At 36.0% G+C, this 14398-nt stretch overlaps 1 protein-coding gene across 6 annotated transcripts in view; it reads left to right on the forward strand.

Moving 5' to 3' along the window:
* DMXL2 (Dmx like 2) overlaps positions 1–14398 on the forward strand; it is a 157199-nt gene that overhangs the window by 141009 nt on the left and 1792 nt on the right. For 4 of the 6 annotated variants that reach the window (XM_079913056.1, XM_079913057.1, XM_079913060.1 and 1 more), the window contains 14 exons: positions 474–604; positions 1098–1183; positions 1614–1815; positions 2883–3000; positions 6292–6354; positions 7474–7560; positions 7645–7766; positions 8905–9043; positions 9704–9764; positions 9898–10025; positions 10580–10657; positions 11451–11542; positions 12245–12297; positions 13619–13836. In XM_079913056.1, coding sequence (XP_079769182.1) covers positions 474–604; positions 1098–1183; positions 1614–1815; positions 2883–3000; positions 6292–6354; positions 7474–7560; positions 7645–7766; positions 8905–9043; positions 9704–9764; positions 9898–10025; positions 10580–10657; positions 11451–11542; positions 12245–12297; positions 13619–13836 — 1578 coding nt within the window. The remainder of the gene's footprint in view (positions 1–473; positions 605–1097; positions 1184–1613; positions 1816–2882; positions 3001–6291; positions 6355–7473; positions 7561–7644; positions 7767–8904; positions 9044–9703; positions 9765–9897; positions 10026–10579; positions 10658–11450; positions 11543–12244; positions 12298–13618; positions 13837–14398) is intronic. The other 2 variants (XM_079913058.1, XM_079913059.1) reach the window with 1 other exon arrangement.

The raw sequence follows: 14398 nt of genomic DNA on the forward strand, positions 1-14398 counted from the left end.
TTTTCTTCCCTATGAACTTTACAATCATTGTCAAGTTTCAAAAAAGGAAAAGAAATCCCCATGGGGATTACCTAAAACCTGTAAATTAAAGAATGATAGTCTTTACATGTTTCAGTCTCCTTATTTAGCTTTTAGAGGGATTTGTAATTTCCTTCACTGTAGCTCTTTCACAGTTTTCATAAAGTTTTTCCTTTGGTATTATGTTACTTAATGCACCTTTTTTCTTCAGAGTTTTTGAACTAGTTATTGAAAAAGACCATTCATTTAAAAAAAATATTTGTGTCGTATCTAGCTACTCAGTTATTTTATTGAATCTGAGAGTTTTAACCTGGTTTTCCTGACTTTCCTAGGTCTAGTATCATTTTCAAAAGAAAATTTTAGTTTAGGTTGACACCATTTAAAATGTTCAATATTAAGTTAGGATAAAAATAACCCAATTATACATTTAAAAATAACTTCACATTTTATTGCAGCCATTTCTCCCTTTGTCTGATAGTGGAGTTATATATGATTCTGATGAAAGCATTCATAGTGATGAAGAAGAAGATGATGCTTTTTTTTCAGATACACAGATACAGGAACACCAAGACCCTAACTCCTATAGGTAAATAAAGCTTTCCTCTTTTCTTTTTGTCTTTTCTTTTGTAGAAGTTCCTGATGTTACTAGTTTTAAGCAACATTACTATCATGAATTTATACAAGAACTGACCTATGTTTTCAGGTTAGGAATTCTGTACCTTTGAGGTACATTGCTAGATAGTAGAGTATTTCACATGCAGTTTCAAAGAATAGCTGGCACAAACATTTTTAGTGAGAAAAAATACATAATTTATTGATATGGTATTAAAATCCCATGTAGCTGTGTGGTAAATCTCTTTCCATTAGGTATTTCAGATAGCGCAAGTATAATACATTGTTGCATACCTTTTATTTTCAGAGACTACAAAGGTACTCTTTTTTAATAGTAAGTTGTTAGAAAAAAACAGCTTTTTTTCTGGGTGGGAGATTGGGCCAAACAGTTGACAGGGATCATTACTATATTCTCATGATTTTATTTTTCAATTAAGGAGAGTTTTTTTATTTGTCCCTTTGAACAGCTGGGCTCTTCTACATTTGACAATGGTTAAGCTAGTACTTCACAATGTCAAGAATTTCTTTCCCATTGCTGGACTGGAATTCTCTGGTAAGTTTGGAATTTGAAAATTAATGTTATTAAATACAACAAATTATCATCAAGTTTCTCTTTACAAAATCCATATAAAAGAACATGTGGTACTAAAAATATACAGCATTGGAGATGTTATGAGGTCTTATTTATCTTAGGCTCCAGTCTGTGGTTTTAATTCATATGGCAAGAATCACTGACTACCTAGAAGGTTGGAAGAAAAACCAGGAAACCAGCGTGGAGAAGCTGAACATTTTCTTAGCTCATTTTAGAAAGCTGGTCTTCTGTTTTGTTCAAAGCATTAAATATCAAAATGGTGTTAGATTAACATTTTCAGATTTATTTGTACTTTCAGAAGTTTTGGCTCTAAGAATTTGGATCTTGTAAATATGTGGTGATGGTCAACATTTTTAATCAAAGTAAAATATCATATTCTATTACATTTTAGAGTTGCCTGTAACATCACCATTAGGTATTGCTGTGATTAAAAACTTGGAGAATTGGGAGCAGATCTTGCAAGAGAAAATGGATGAATTTGAAGGTCCTCCCCCCAACTATGTCAACACATATCCAACTGACCTTTCAGTAGGAGCTGGACCAGCTATTCTTCGAAATAAAGCAATGCTAGAACCTGAAAATACTCCATTCAAGTAAGAATTCTCTTACAATGGTAATGAGAGTGTAGCTTGGTTTAACCTTTTTGGAAGTCAGTTTGGCAAAATAATACGCCAGTAGCCTTCAAAACACTCATAACTTTGAACTTGCAATCCTGTTTCTAGCACTATATGCCAAGGAAACTATCAGAAATCTGGATAAAAAAATTATTTTTCCCATATTACCTGTACTTCAAATAGACATACTAATTTTATAATCAGGACAAAACCTTTATTTTTGTCACCGTTTTAGGAACTCTTAAAAGAAATGTTTTGGGATAACAATCTACATATTCAAACAAGGTGCTACTGACCTTTTGTCAGTAATTTAATAGTAAACACATTAAGGTTTTTATTGCTGTTTTGATCTTCCATCTGTCCATCTAGGCCCCTTTTGATAAGCAGCATGCTTTTTTTGAGGCAGCCAGCCATGATTTAGAGTGTTGCTCATAAGCTTGAAAGAGCAAGGCTTTAAATTTAGCTTGTTAGCTGTTAAAAATGAAATGTGGGACTTTATGTTCATTTATATTCATTGGTGATATGCTGTAACCAACAGAACCAACCTAAAGTATAATTTAAAAAGAGAATAATAAGGGCTTCCCTGGTGGCGCAGTGGTTGAGAGTCCACCTGCCGATGCAGGGGAGACGGGTTCGTGCCCCGGTCCGGGAAGATCCCCCATGCCACGGAGCGGCTGGGCCCATGAGCCATGGCCGCTGAGCCTGCACATCCGGAGCCTGTGCTCCGCAATGGGAGAGGCCACAACAGTGAGAGGCCCGCGTACTGCAAAAAAAAAAAAAAAAAAAAAAAGAGAATAATAAGAGATTCAATTGACTCTCAGCTCAACCTGTCCATTTAGAGAATCTGTAGAGAATTAATTGCTAGATGAAGGAATGATCTGTAGAACTAAAAATTAAAAGTGAAATAAATTATAAAATTTTGTTGAGCTTAATGCTGTATCTTCTTTGCAATAATGGAGGTTTTAAAAAAATTATCTGCAAATAATGAAACATTTTCTATAGACTAAAATAGTGTGATATGTTGATTTTTTTTTTTTTTAAACTAGATCCCGGGATTCTTCTGCGCTTCCAGTCAAACGACTTTGGCATTTCCTTGTTAAACAAGAAGTACTTCAACAGACATTTATTAGATATATTTTCACTAAGAAAAGAAAGCAGAGTGAGGTATTTTAGAAAAAAATATTCTCTCTTTTAATTTTCATTTGTTTTCTTTAACATTTCTAATGAAGCCAGCTTGATTTATTTGAAATTTACTTTTGGTTGGAACTTATTATCTTTCATACATCATAGGTAATAGTTTATCAAACTACAGAGAATTTTTTTTAAGATAAAAACGTACAATTTTTATTTCATAACAATGAAACAACATAGGTCTTTCGACAAATCCTGTATAGTCAGGTGAAAGTGGTTATGTCCTTTATAATATTTGCCTTTGGGCCTTTACATGTAATAAACATTGTGAGGGATGGTTTGGGGAATTTAGTATATAAATGAGTATACTCTATGTTATGATTCTCTGAATATCATTTAAATGAAAATACAGCATAACCCTTTAAAAGCGTTTTTATTTATTTAGCATTTAGAAATGAACAGCATAAACTGTAGAATAATTTTGTGAGACAGATTAAACTACAGAAACACCAAATATGAGATGAAGGAAGATTGATTGCATTTACAAAGTGAGGCAGAGATTCTACATTGCATGGTGATTTTTAAGCTAAACGTAAGTTAATAATGTAATGCCATACAGGGTTCAAGAAGAATCATGAATTTGAGAGAGTCACACTTTAGAACTTAAAACGATCTCTTCATTATAAAATGAGGGGTACACAGATGTTTTATATATAAGCATTTCAGTCCATTTGGCTATTTAATGAGGTAATGAGCAGTTTGGAGAGTAGTGTTCAGAGTAGAGTGTCAGATGTGATTAAAGATTGGCAACAAAAACTATGAGAAAAGAAAAATTAATTATATTTCACTTAGAAAAGTGAAAACCGAGAGGGACAGTCTATGTGGCTCAATTTCCCAAGGTTGCATATAGAACTGCTTCTCAAATGTTCTCCATACCTAGGGCAGCAGAACCGATCAGATTCGTTCTTTTCTTTCCACTACTCACCCACTTACCTGGATGGTCGTTGTGGGCAGTCCTGTGAACAGTCATTTATTTTTTTCTGTAGATTTAAAAATTATGTACTTATGTGAGGAATTAGAGGAATGAACTATAGAGATTCTTTTGTGTCTTATAAGCTTATTTGATAGGAAAAGACCCCAGTGGTATTGAAATGATTGATGTAGGGTTTTGTTAGGGGACTAAGAGCCAAATTCATTTCCTCTTTCGTTTAATACATTGCTTACTGCATTTCCTATAGTGATACTGAGTTCTATAAAATAAGATATAGAAATCTAAGAAATAGATTTAAGATAAAAGATACTTGCTCACTTAGGGCTCTGTTATTCACAGAAAGAGAGTTCATTGAAGGATCAATTTTCTGAGTTGTTAGTTCTTCAAATTACTAAACACAGTGATATGCTTTAATTATTCATAAGGTTTCTAGCAGTTTTGTTTTGTTAGCTTGTCAGAGCCTCAGAGTGCTATAGAAAGACTGGGTCTGGGTTGCTGGGACCCTCAGACTCTTGTCTTGCTCTTGAGGATCTGTTGTCTCCTTTCTCGTTTCCCTCTTCCTTAAGCAAGTTTCTCCCCGATTCTGCCCCTTACCTCCCCTTCTTTATGCACCTCCATTTCTGTGCTCTTGGGATCAGCAGCCCAAGCTGTGTGTTCTTTTCTATTTTTCTACCCGAAGAGGCTCTCCATGTACAGGGAGGTGGGACAGAGATAAACTGAACATTTCTTAAAATGCTGTGTAAGCGTTGGTTGGCTCCAGGAAGGGAAGTACATGGCTGGGAGTTTGGATGGAAGAATTTTTATCATGTACCCTTTTGTACCTTTGAATTTTAAATTATTGAATGAAATTAATATCTTGTTGCATGCAGTCCAATAAAACTTTCTGTTGATAATGGAAATTTATGTCTGTTCTGTACAGTATAGTAGTCACCAGCCACATGTGGTTATTGAGCACTTGAAGTGGGCTAATGTGACTGAGGAACTGAATTTTTTATTTTGTTTAATTTAAATTTAAAGCCATATGTGTTTAGTGGCTACTGTATTGAATAGCACATTATCTGCTGAAAAATGGTTTTCATTTACGAAAAAAAATTATGAAAACAATGTGAAAGCTCTTGAGGCAAAGTAAAATTGGTCACTTAGTTCAGAAATATGCAGAATTTATTAAAACTACCCATCTAATAAGAGTGTTTTATCTTTTTAGATTGTTAAATAGGATATTGGTGGTCAATAAATTTGGTAAATTCAGTGAATTGATTAATTAGCAAAACTGGCAAAATAATCCTAAGAATGCTAAAATTGGCTAATTTTTTAAAATTACCTAATAAAACTAAAATTCTGAGAAATGCTGAAATTTTAGGTGTATTCAGAAGAAGGTATTTTTACTGAGTATGTTAGAGAAGACTATTCCACAAAACAGCTTTTTGTGAAATGGATAAAATGTGGCAAACTTAGCCACTTGATTAAAGGCAAATAGGTTCTTCTGCAGTTTGACTTTTGCTGAGTTGGCCCTTGCACACTTGTACCATTCCTTCAGTGTCAGCTGCAGCAGCCCTTGAGCAGTTGCACAAGGCATGGAGAATTGGGTCCTGTTGGCTGAAAGAGAAGCAGGCACTTCAGGAAGTATTGGTAGGAATATATTGCTCTGATCAAACCTTCAGAGGTTTCCACAGCACAGCAGAAATGATATTTCTGATTATAGCCATTCCTAATGGCCCTGTCATGAACCAGGAGCAAGTTATTTGTGTGATTTCTTTCCCATGCCTCATCTCATCAAACATTTACTTATAAGGAGAAAATCGTAAGATTATGTATAGTGTAATGGTTGATGTGAATTTTAACCCTTGACTGTCTCTTCATGGATATATTCCTTATGAGTAAGAGTGAAATAATTATCAGTACTTTTAATCTGTGTTTAGAAAAAAATAGTTTTTATTTATTTGAAATAAACCCCTATAGGTTAGGAATCTATGTAGTAGAGGATACATCTGCTTATACAAGTAGGTTTTATTTGTAGAGACTAGAGTTTAAGTTAGAACTTCCAAGTTACATAACTGACATACAAATAATGAATTTTTATTTTGAAATTGCTTTTATATATGTAATACATTAATTTTGCCTGTTTTGCTTTGTGTTGTTTTTTCTGATGACATCACATTTTACTCAGTTTAATTTTTTTCTTGATGTGCTTTTAAATTCATTTTAAAGCTTGCAAATTCATTTTTACCATCTTTAAGTGATGGAGCAACCATTTCAGTTTGAAAACTTTCATTTCTTTTATAATTCCGTTTCATGCATGTGTTTTGTGTTTGTGACGGTGTGGTGTTGTTTAGTCTATAGAAGAACATGTGGAGCAGGTCAAACAAAACTGCATAGCAGAAGATTGCCACATCAAGGTAGTATTCCATGCTCTCGAATTTAGCTCATTCTTTAAAATTCAAGGAGCTAACCCCTCATCTCTGATACTAACCATGACCTGCCCAGCTGGCTAACTAGTCAGAGTGCTCACTGCTCCCACACACCTCACTGGCACAGGGTAGGAGATGCTCCACTGTGTCCAGCTTGATCTTTCTTGCCATTGGTTCTTCTCTTTCTTGCTTCCTTTTCGATCTTCAGTTCTGTCCCTTTTCCCCATCTGTTCTTAAACATGATTGTTTTATCTTGCCTCTTTCTTGATTCTGCCTCTTCTTTTCTCCCCATCACCTTCAACTCTGAGCATTACACCTTCCTCTCATCAATCTCCTTCATTACTTTTTTTTTTAATTAAAAAATATTTATTTATTTATGGCTGCATTGGGTCTTAGTTGCTGTGTGCGGGCTTTCTCTAGTCGCGGTGCGCAGGCTTCTCATTGTGGTGGCTTCTCTTGTTGCGGAGAACGGGCTCTAGGCACGCGGGCTTAGTAGTTGTGGCTCGCGGGCTCTAGAGCACAAGCTTAGTAGTTGTGGTGCACGGGCTTAGGTGCTCCACGGCGTGTGGGATCTTCCCGGACTGGGGCGTGAACCCGTGTCCCCTGCATTGGCAGGTGGATTCTTAACCACTGCGCCACCAGGGAGGCCCTCCTTCATTACTTTCTAACTGTTCTTGTATCCAACTTCTTATTCCTATCTCATCACCCTTATTTAAAAATATTTCACTTCTTATGTGACTCCTTTGTCTTTCTGATTGTGTCTTTTTCTCTCACATTCTTACTGCTGTATCTTTGTGCACTTTTGGAAGAGATAAGAGACATTACTGTTATAAATACTAATGAAAATTATGTGAGCTATCTTTTGTGACAGTTACTCAGTATCCTGTAATCACAATGGAAATTTTTGTAATTGGGGTGATTACAGGGCATCAGAGAATCTAAGCTAATTCCACAGCTAATTTTCAACACGCTAAAATTACTGGTACTTTTTTTCTTGCTGCTGCTGCTACTGCTACATTTTCTTCTTCTTTTAAGTTTTGTGGGATGTACATATACCTGTATGGAGCTGTGCTGCGACAACTAAAACTGCTGACAAATGTCTTGTAGGTTGAAGCAGATCTGGGCTATCCAGGAGGAAAGGCAAAAATCATTCATAAGGAGTCAGATATGATCATGGCATTTTCTGTTAATAAGGTAAAATCTTCAGTAATTATAAAGAAGGTAGTACTTTGTTTTAGTGAAATTGCTTAAATTATTGACTTTGCGTTTGCTTTACAGGCAAACTGTAATGAAATTGTTTTGGCTTCAACGCATGATGTACAAGAACTCGATATCACTTCTCTTCTGGCCTGTCAGTCATACATATGGATTGGAGAAGAATATGACAGAGAATCCAAAAGGTTTGCTTGCCTTATGTAATCAATTTTAAATGTAGTTTTCTTCAAAAAGAACATATTAAGTGGTTATGCACTTGATTTCAGTTGTCTTGAAAACTATGTATTTCTTTGGTGAGGAGACAAACATAATTGGTTTAGCTGCCAATAAAGGGCTCTGCTTACATCAGTGTACAAATTACTCCTACTTCTTCCATTAGACCCTGAATTATTCATAATGTTTGAGTCAGAATAATCCCCGACACCAGAGCCTAATGCTAACAACTGCCACTTTGACATTTAACCCCAAAGAAATGTCAGAAGTTACACAATATTCAATAAATTCAGCTGATCTGGATAATTACCATAAAAAGCAGAATACACTAATATATTAATTAGACTGATTGATGAGTCACATTTACTGAGCAATTTTCAGTGTTTCTTCTTGATTATCTCTCTATAAGCACACCTATTTTTCAGATAAAAATGTAGCCAACTTTACTTTTCAGTAAAACTATGGACACTGCACCAAGAGTGCAGTAATGCTTACCTATTTGGGGGTTTCTCCTCCATGTTTCCCGTCCCTCTTGCTTTTCTCCAGACTCTCGGAAATTTTATGTTCTGGGAGTGGTGCCATGATGGCCTCCCTCATTTCTGTTTCTGTCTCATTGGTATATAATACAACTAGGTTTCAGTCACACTTCAGAGTAGATGTAACCATGTAATATGATATGGCCCATCATAAAAATTACTTTAACATTTAATGTGATAATTAGCACCTAAGTTTAAGAAAACTTTTAACTCCAGTTTCTTTAAAATGTTTGAATTTTATAAATGGGGTCTCTGTACTTGAAGAGAACATACAGTCTTTTTCTATACAGGATAAAAAGAAAATCTGTGTTAAATACTTCAAACATTTGTTCTAATTTGTGCAGCAATAAAATTCTCCCAAACATTAGACTAAACTTATATTTTGCCTAAGGGGAAAAAGTTAACCAGTACTAAAACTGGTGATGATTAGGACTTGTACCTACGTTTTTATTATGGATATTGATACTTTTTTTTAAAAATAAAGACTGTCCTTCAGATAGATAAAAAGCTCTGTAATTGGAATATGTGTTGAGAAAATGGAACTGTCACAGTAACACATGAATGTTTTCCACAGTTCAGATGATATTGATTATCGTGGTTCCACTACAACTCTTTATCAACCCAGTGCAACATCCCATTCAGCAAGTCAGGTGCATCCATCTTCATCTCTGCCGTGGCTGGGCAGTGGACAGACTAGCATTGGAGCTAGTGTGGTATGTTATTTACTATTAGGTATGGTTTCTGGATATGGACTCGCTCAAAAATAGGTTGAAATCACTTTGACATAGGAATGATGCTGAAGATCAGAGGCAGCGACCAGTTAGTATACCATAATAATGATAGCTAGCATGCTGTGGGTTTCTTTATGTCAGGTGCATGCTTTTTCTTATAACAACACTAAGTGGTTTTCATTTTATAGATGAGCAAACTGAGAGGCACAAAGTGGTAAAGCAGAGCTAGAGAGGAATTCATGTCTACTCTAAGTGTTTGAAAAATGCCATCAATAACATTGTTGTTAGTCACTGTAGTTAAAGGGGTCCCATTCTCATGTTCTGCTCTGAAGAATCTGGAGATACTCCTGACTGTCCTTAGGGAGGGGCACTTGGAGGAGAGCTCCCTTTACAACTAGATGAAGCAGCTTGGTATCCTCACAGTCCACACAGACCAGGGCACGCCAGTAAGTGACTGTGCTTTCCCAGACTGTTAGACAAGCGCCGTATATTTAGTGGGTCAGAAAATCCACAACAGGGTTTATTTTAGTAATAATCCAGTGTAAGAGAATAACTGTTATCAGAATTAGAGTTGGCCTGAATCATATCCTTCCTTATGTCTTCTGTGATGCAAAAGAAATTCATTTTTATCTTCTTTTAAAGCTTATGAAAAGGAATCTACATAATGTTAAGAGAATGACCTCACACCCAGTCCATCAATACTGTGAGTATTTTATTTATGATCAAAGGACTGCAAGTGATCTCTATCATTTTGAAGTTGGCTTATAGAATGGGAAATGTTGGAACTCTTTCTTCAGCTTTGTTTCTTATTTTTTGCTTTTCCTTTTGCGTCTCAGATCTTACAGGTGCTCAGGATGGCAGTGTACGAATGTTTGAATGGACAAGACCTCAGCAGCTTGTCTGTTTCCGCCAAGCTGGCAATGCAAGAGTTACCAGATTATATTTCAATTCACAAGGCAACAAGGTTAGTTCCTGGGGGTTACTGCTAAACTTGTCCGAAAAGAACTGCAGATATTTATGAGTAAATAGCTAGTAAAACTAGACTTAAAAACAAATTCAGTCGCTCTGGATTTGAGTTGAGCAGGCAGTCTGATGGTGTCTGTTTATATAGCCCCTTGGCTCTCAAGAAAAGCATAAATCCACAGAATTTTGTGTGGATTAATTAATCATCTACTTACAGATACTACATATTCTGTGAGGGTAAAGAATTCTGTTTCTGTTGAGTGCATTGATGGTGCCTGTGTGCAGAGTCAGGCACCTAAGAGCAACCTTCCAATTTCTTACTAAGTTCTGCTACAGAAGTTTGGAGGAAAACAGTGAAATAGGCATGGAAAAGAATTTAAAAGGTGGCAGGTTATTTACAGTACTTGGGCTTTCTTGAGAACTACAGCAGCAGGAGCATAGGTATAGGCAGAATGTTGGTTAAGTGGGGACTGAGTGACTCTCCATTTCATAAATGATTTTACCTTCGATATGGCTACTCAGAAGCTGTGTTTAATATTTACGCCATTCTTACAGTGTGGTGTCGCAGACGGAGAGGGTTTTCTGAGTATCTGGCAAGTAAACCAAACTGCATCAAATCCCAAACCTTACATGGTAAGTATCACTCAGCATTTGCAGAGCACATATGGAGGCCACTTTGTTTGTGAAGTGTTTGTTTCAGACAGCGAGTCCCATTGGTGGATCTGTTGGGAAAGGGACCACTCTGTCCCGCAGCCACGGCCCAGCACCATCATTGCCCTAGTTTTAGACTGAAATGACTAAAACGCAAAAAACTTGCTTTTCACAGCTTGAAGGGTGACCATTATATTTGAAATTTTTAGGGGCCTTCTCTGTGTGTGGTCTTATTCAGGATACATTTTTATAACACTTTTATCTGTTTTGAAATCTCTGACTTCTTAGTGATAGAGTTTTATAGTGATTCGTTTTAGGTACTGTATTAAGAACCAGACAGGTTCCATGTATGCCAGTTTGCTCCAGAATGTTTCTTATTAGATTATAAAATAACCAATCCCAATAGGCCACTTCATCCATTAATCCAAATCATGTTAGAACACGTGGTGATGCAGAAAAGCATGTCTGCACTTGGAGGGTCGGGGGCACGGTGACGCTGGAAGGTTAAGTTCATGTACTTTGTGTTTTATTCCTTTGTTACATAATCTTTAATTCCATGTTTCTGCCAACTCTTCCAGTTTTAAAAAATTATTGGGTATTAGCCAAGTAACATGCATATGACAGCTAATCCTCTTATCACTTATTCTTTATTCTCGATTTTAAAAAGTGTTCTTAGGTCATGCATGTAGTATATGATTAGCAGAGCTGTGTGTGTGTACTGTACCACATTTTACTGGATTTTGAGATAACATCAGCTTGCACTTTGTTCCCATAGAGTTGGCAGTGCCACAGTAAAGCCACAAGTGACTTTGCATTTGTTACCTCTTCAAGTCTAGTTGCCACATCTGGACAGTCCAATGACAATAGGTAGGTTGACAGAGATGCAAAAAAGAAATAAGCATATTTTAGGCAGAAAGGTATTCTTGCTAGAAAGTATGGATTTCTATTCAGGTTTTTCCACCTCAGGAATACAAAAACTTTGTTACATAATTCTTCAAGTAGTTTTCCTTACCAAAAAGAGAAAGACCAGAATTACTCCTAAAGTAATCTACTAAAAAGTATGTGGAATTTTTATGTTAAAGCTATTTTTTTTTATTGCTGTTAATACTGTCAAGTTTTTGAGGCTCTGTAGCCATCATTCTCAACATTTTCTTTGCCTCAGATTGTTTTCATTGGCAACATGTGCCCATGAATAACACCTCTCATTTCCCTGCAGTGTTTACCCCCAAGGATATAGAAGCATCTCTTCTACTCAGGAAATCATGTCTCATTTTCCGTGGAGTGATAATGGAAAAGAGATAGGGCCGGGGGATGAGATGGAGCAGAGTCAGGTGGGACCATGTGAGACAGACCCTGTAGTTTGAAAAGGATAAACTCTTGGAAGAGATATATCCCCAGTCCCAACCTCTACCCTCATCCTAGTTGAGAATCACTGCTTTATAAATGTGAGTGAACAAAACAACATAAGATTCAATCAGTAAAAATATTTGATGTAAAGACACAGTTTATCCCAGTGATGACTTAGAACAATTTGTTTATGATGTGTTTTTGTTACTGTTTCTTTATTAGAAATGTATGCCTCTGGGACACATTGATATCACCCGGAAACAGCCTCATTCATGGTGAGTGAGCTAAGTCTTTGATTTTCAGTACACTGTGAAAGAATGCTTTCCTGGTCTTATTTTAACCAGTAAATCCAGTGCGTGTTTATTCACGGGTTAAAAATGGAGGAGTGAATAAAATTCTAAAAGTTAACTAGAATATCTGGCTACCTTGCTGAGGTAAATATATATGGTCACAGAAACCCAGCTAGCCTAGAATAATCTTTGTGTTGTATTCCATTCAGAAAATATGGTATGGAGAGTGGCACTACTAACAAGGCTGCTGAAGAAATCAGTTGCAAAGTATTCCTTGAGCTCAACAGAAATGAGGTCGTATGTCAGAGAATTAAATCTGACTGTAAACTAAAAGTCAGCCTTATGATTAGAAATCTGAATAATGCCGTTTAAACATTATTCCTTTCAAGACAGTGTTTTCCACACCGCTGTCCTAAAGATCACTCTTTCACATAATGCCACCAAGTGCTCAAAGCTCCAGTAAGTTTGGGTAAACATAGCTAGGAGGACTTTGTTAAAAAAAAAACAAAAAAAAACCAAAACAGATTTGAGTCTTTTACTATGCTGACGTGTATTTTGAAAGGTGTAGTTATTTCCCAGTTTTGATTGCAAAATTCTTTGTTTTTGGCAAATAATTATTAACATCTCTTAAAGATTTGCCACATATTAGTTTAAGGTGTTAATCACATTAGAATGCAGAGAGTCCTGGGAAGGTTAACTCCTTAACTTGGGGCTGGTAATTTTCACACTAGTGTAGTTTCATTTACTTAGCTGAGAAGGACTTTAAAAATATATATATTTTATTGAAGTATAGTTGATTTACAATGCTGTGTTAATTTCTGCTTTATAGCAAAGTGATTCAGTTATACATATATTCTTTTTCATATTCTTTTCCATTATGGTTTATCTCAGGATATTAAATATATTTCCCTGTGAAGAACTTTTGATGAGGTTTTATGTATGGGCAGGAACTGGGAAAGGGTAAATACTTGTTTGTTATTGGTGGGTATTAATGAAGACATTGAGTATCACTGAGAAACTTGTTCTCCTCTGCACTTTTGCTTCTACATTCTTATGAGACAGTATAACTTAGTTTGGGCATAAAGTTTAAACTTCCTGTGTATATGGGTGTGTGTTTTCATACTGAGATTATGTATGTTTTTTTCTGTTATTGCTTGCCATCTTTTTTAATACTTTGATCATGATTATAGAAATTAGAAAGGAAAATGTGACAGTAATTTCTGTATTACTTAAATGTGCATTTAAATATTACCAGAAGTGCTAAGGTAGACATCATTTGGCAAAGGCTCTTGATGGTTTTCTTCAGGTTTCACATGTCATGATCATGGTGCCACGGTACTTCAGTACGCGCCAAAACAGCAACTCCTAATATCTGGGGGCAGGAAAGGCTACATCTGCATTTTTGACATCAGGCAGAGACAGCTAATTCACACATTCCAGGCACATGACTCTGCAGTTAAGGCACTGGCTCTCGATCCCTGTGAGGAATATTTTACTACAGGTTCAGCAGAAGGTAACATAAAGGTAAGTCAGTACAAGAGGTTGGAATGTGCTAAATATTATCTTTACCTGCTGTCAAGATTGATCGGGGAGGGGGAACCAAACCAAAAAACTCACCACCCTCTTCGTGCAAATATTGCTTCCTCCCTTACTTCTGTGTGGTTCTTTCTAAATTGTTAGGATCTAGAAAACCAGATAATCAATTTCAGTATTAAATCAAATTCAGTATTAAATTGATTAAATTGATTTAATGACTCAGGTCATTAAAAAGCTTTAAAGAACTCTCTTTGAGTAAGTGTATGAGTTTTTAATTAATGCATTGAGTTTTTGATGACATGAATTTGGTTTCTCACATCATCCCCCTCCCTTCTTCCCACCTCTGCCTCCAGTACCTGACTCTTGTTTTGTACAGTTGAGGTCCCCAAAGAAGCCTTTTATATTGTCCCAGGGCCTAACTTAGCATTAGGAATGTATTTAACTGAATTAACTGAAATATTTAATTGAATTAGAGATGGGGTATATATATGGTTAATATGAAACAAGAGGATGTGTGAAGAGAGGAATTTGAAAGAAGGTACAGGGAAGT

This window comes from Stenella coeruleoalba (genome assembly GCF_951394435.1).
Source record: "Stenella coeruleoalba genome assembly, chromosome: 2".
In the NCBI taxonomy this organism is placed as follows: Eukaryota; Metazoa; Chordata; class Mammalia; order Artiodactyla; family Delphinidae; genus Stenella; species Stenella coeruleoalba.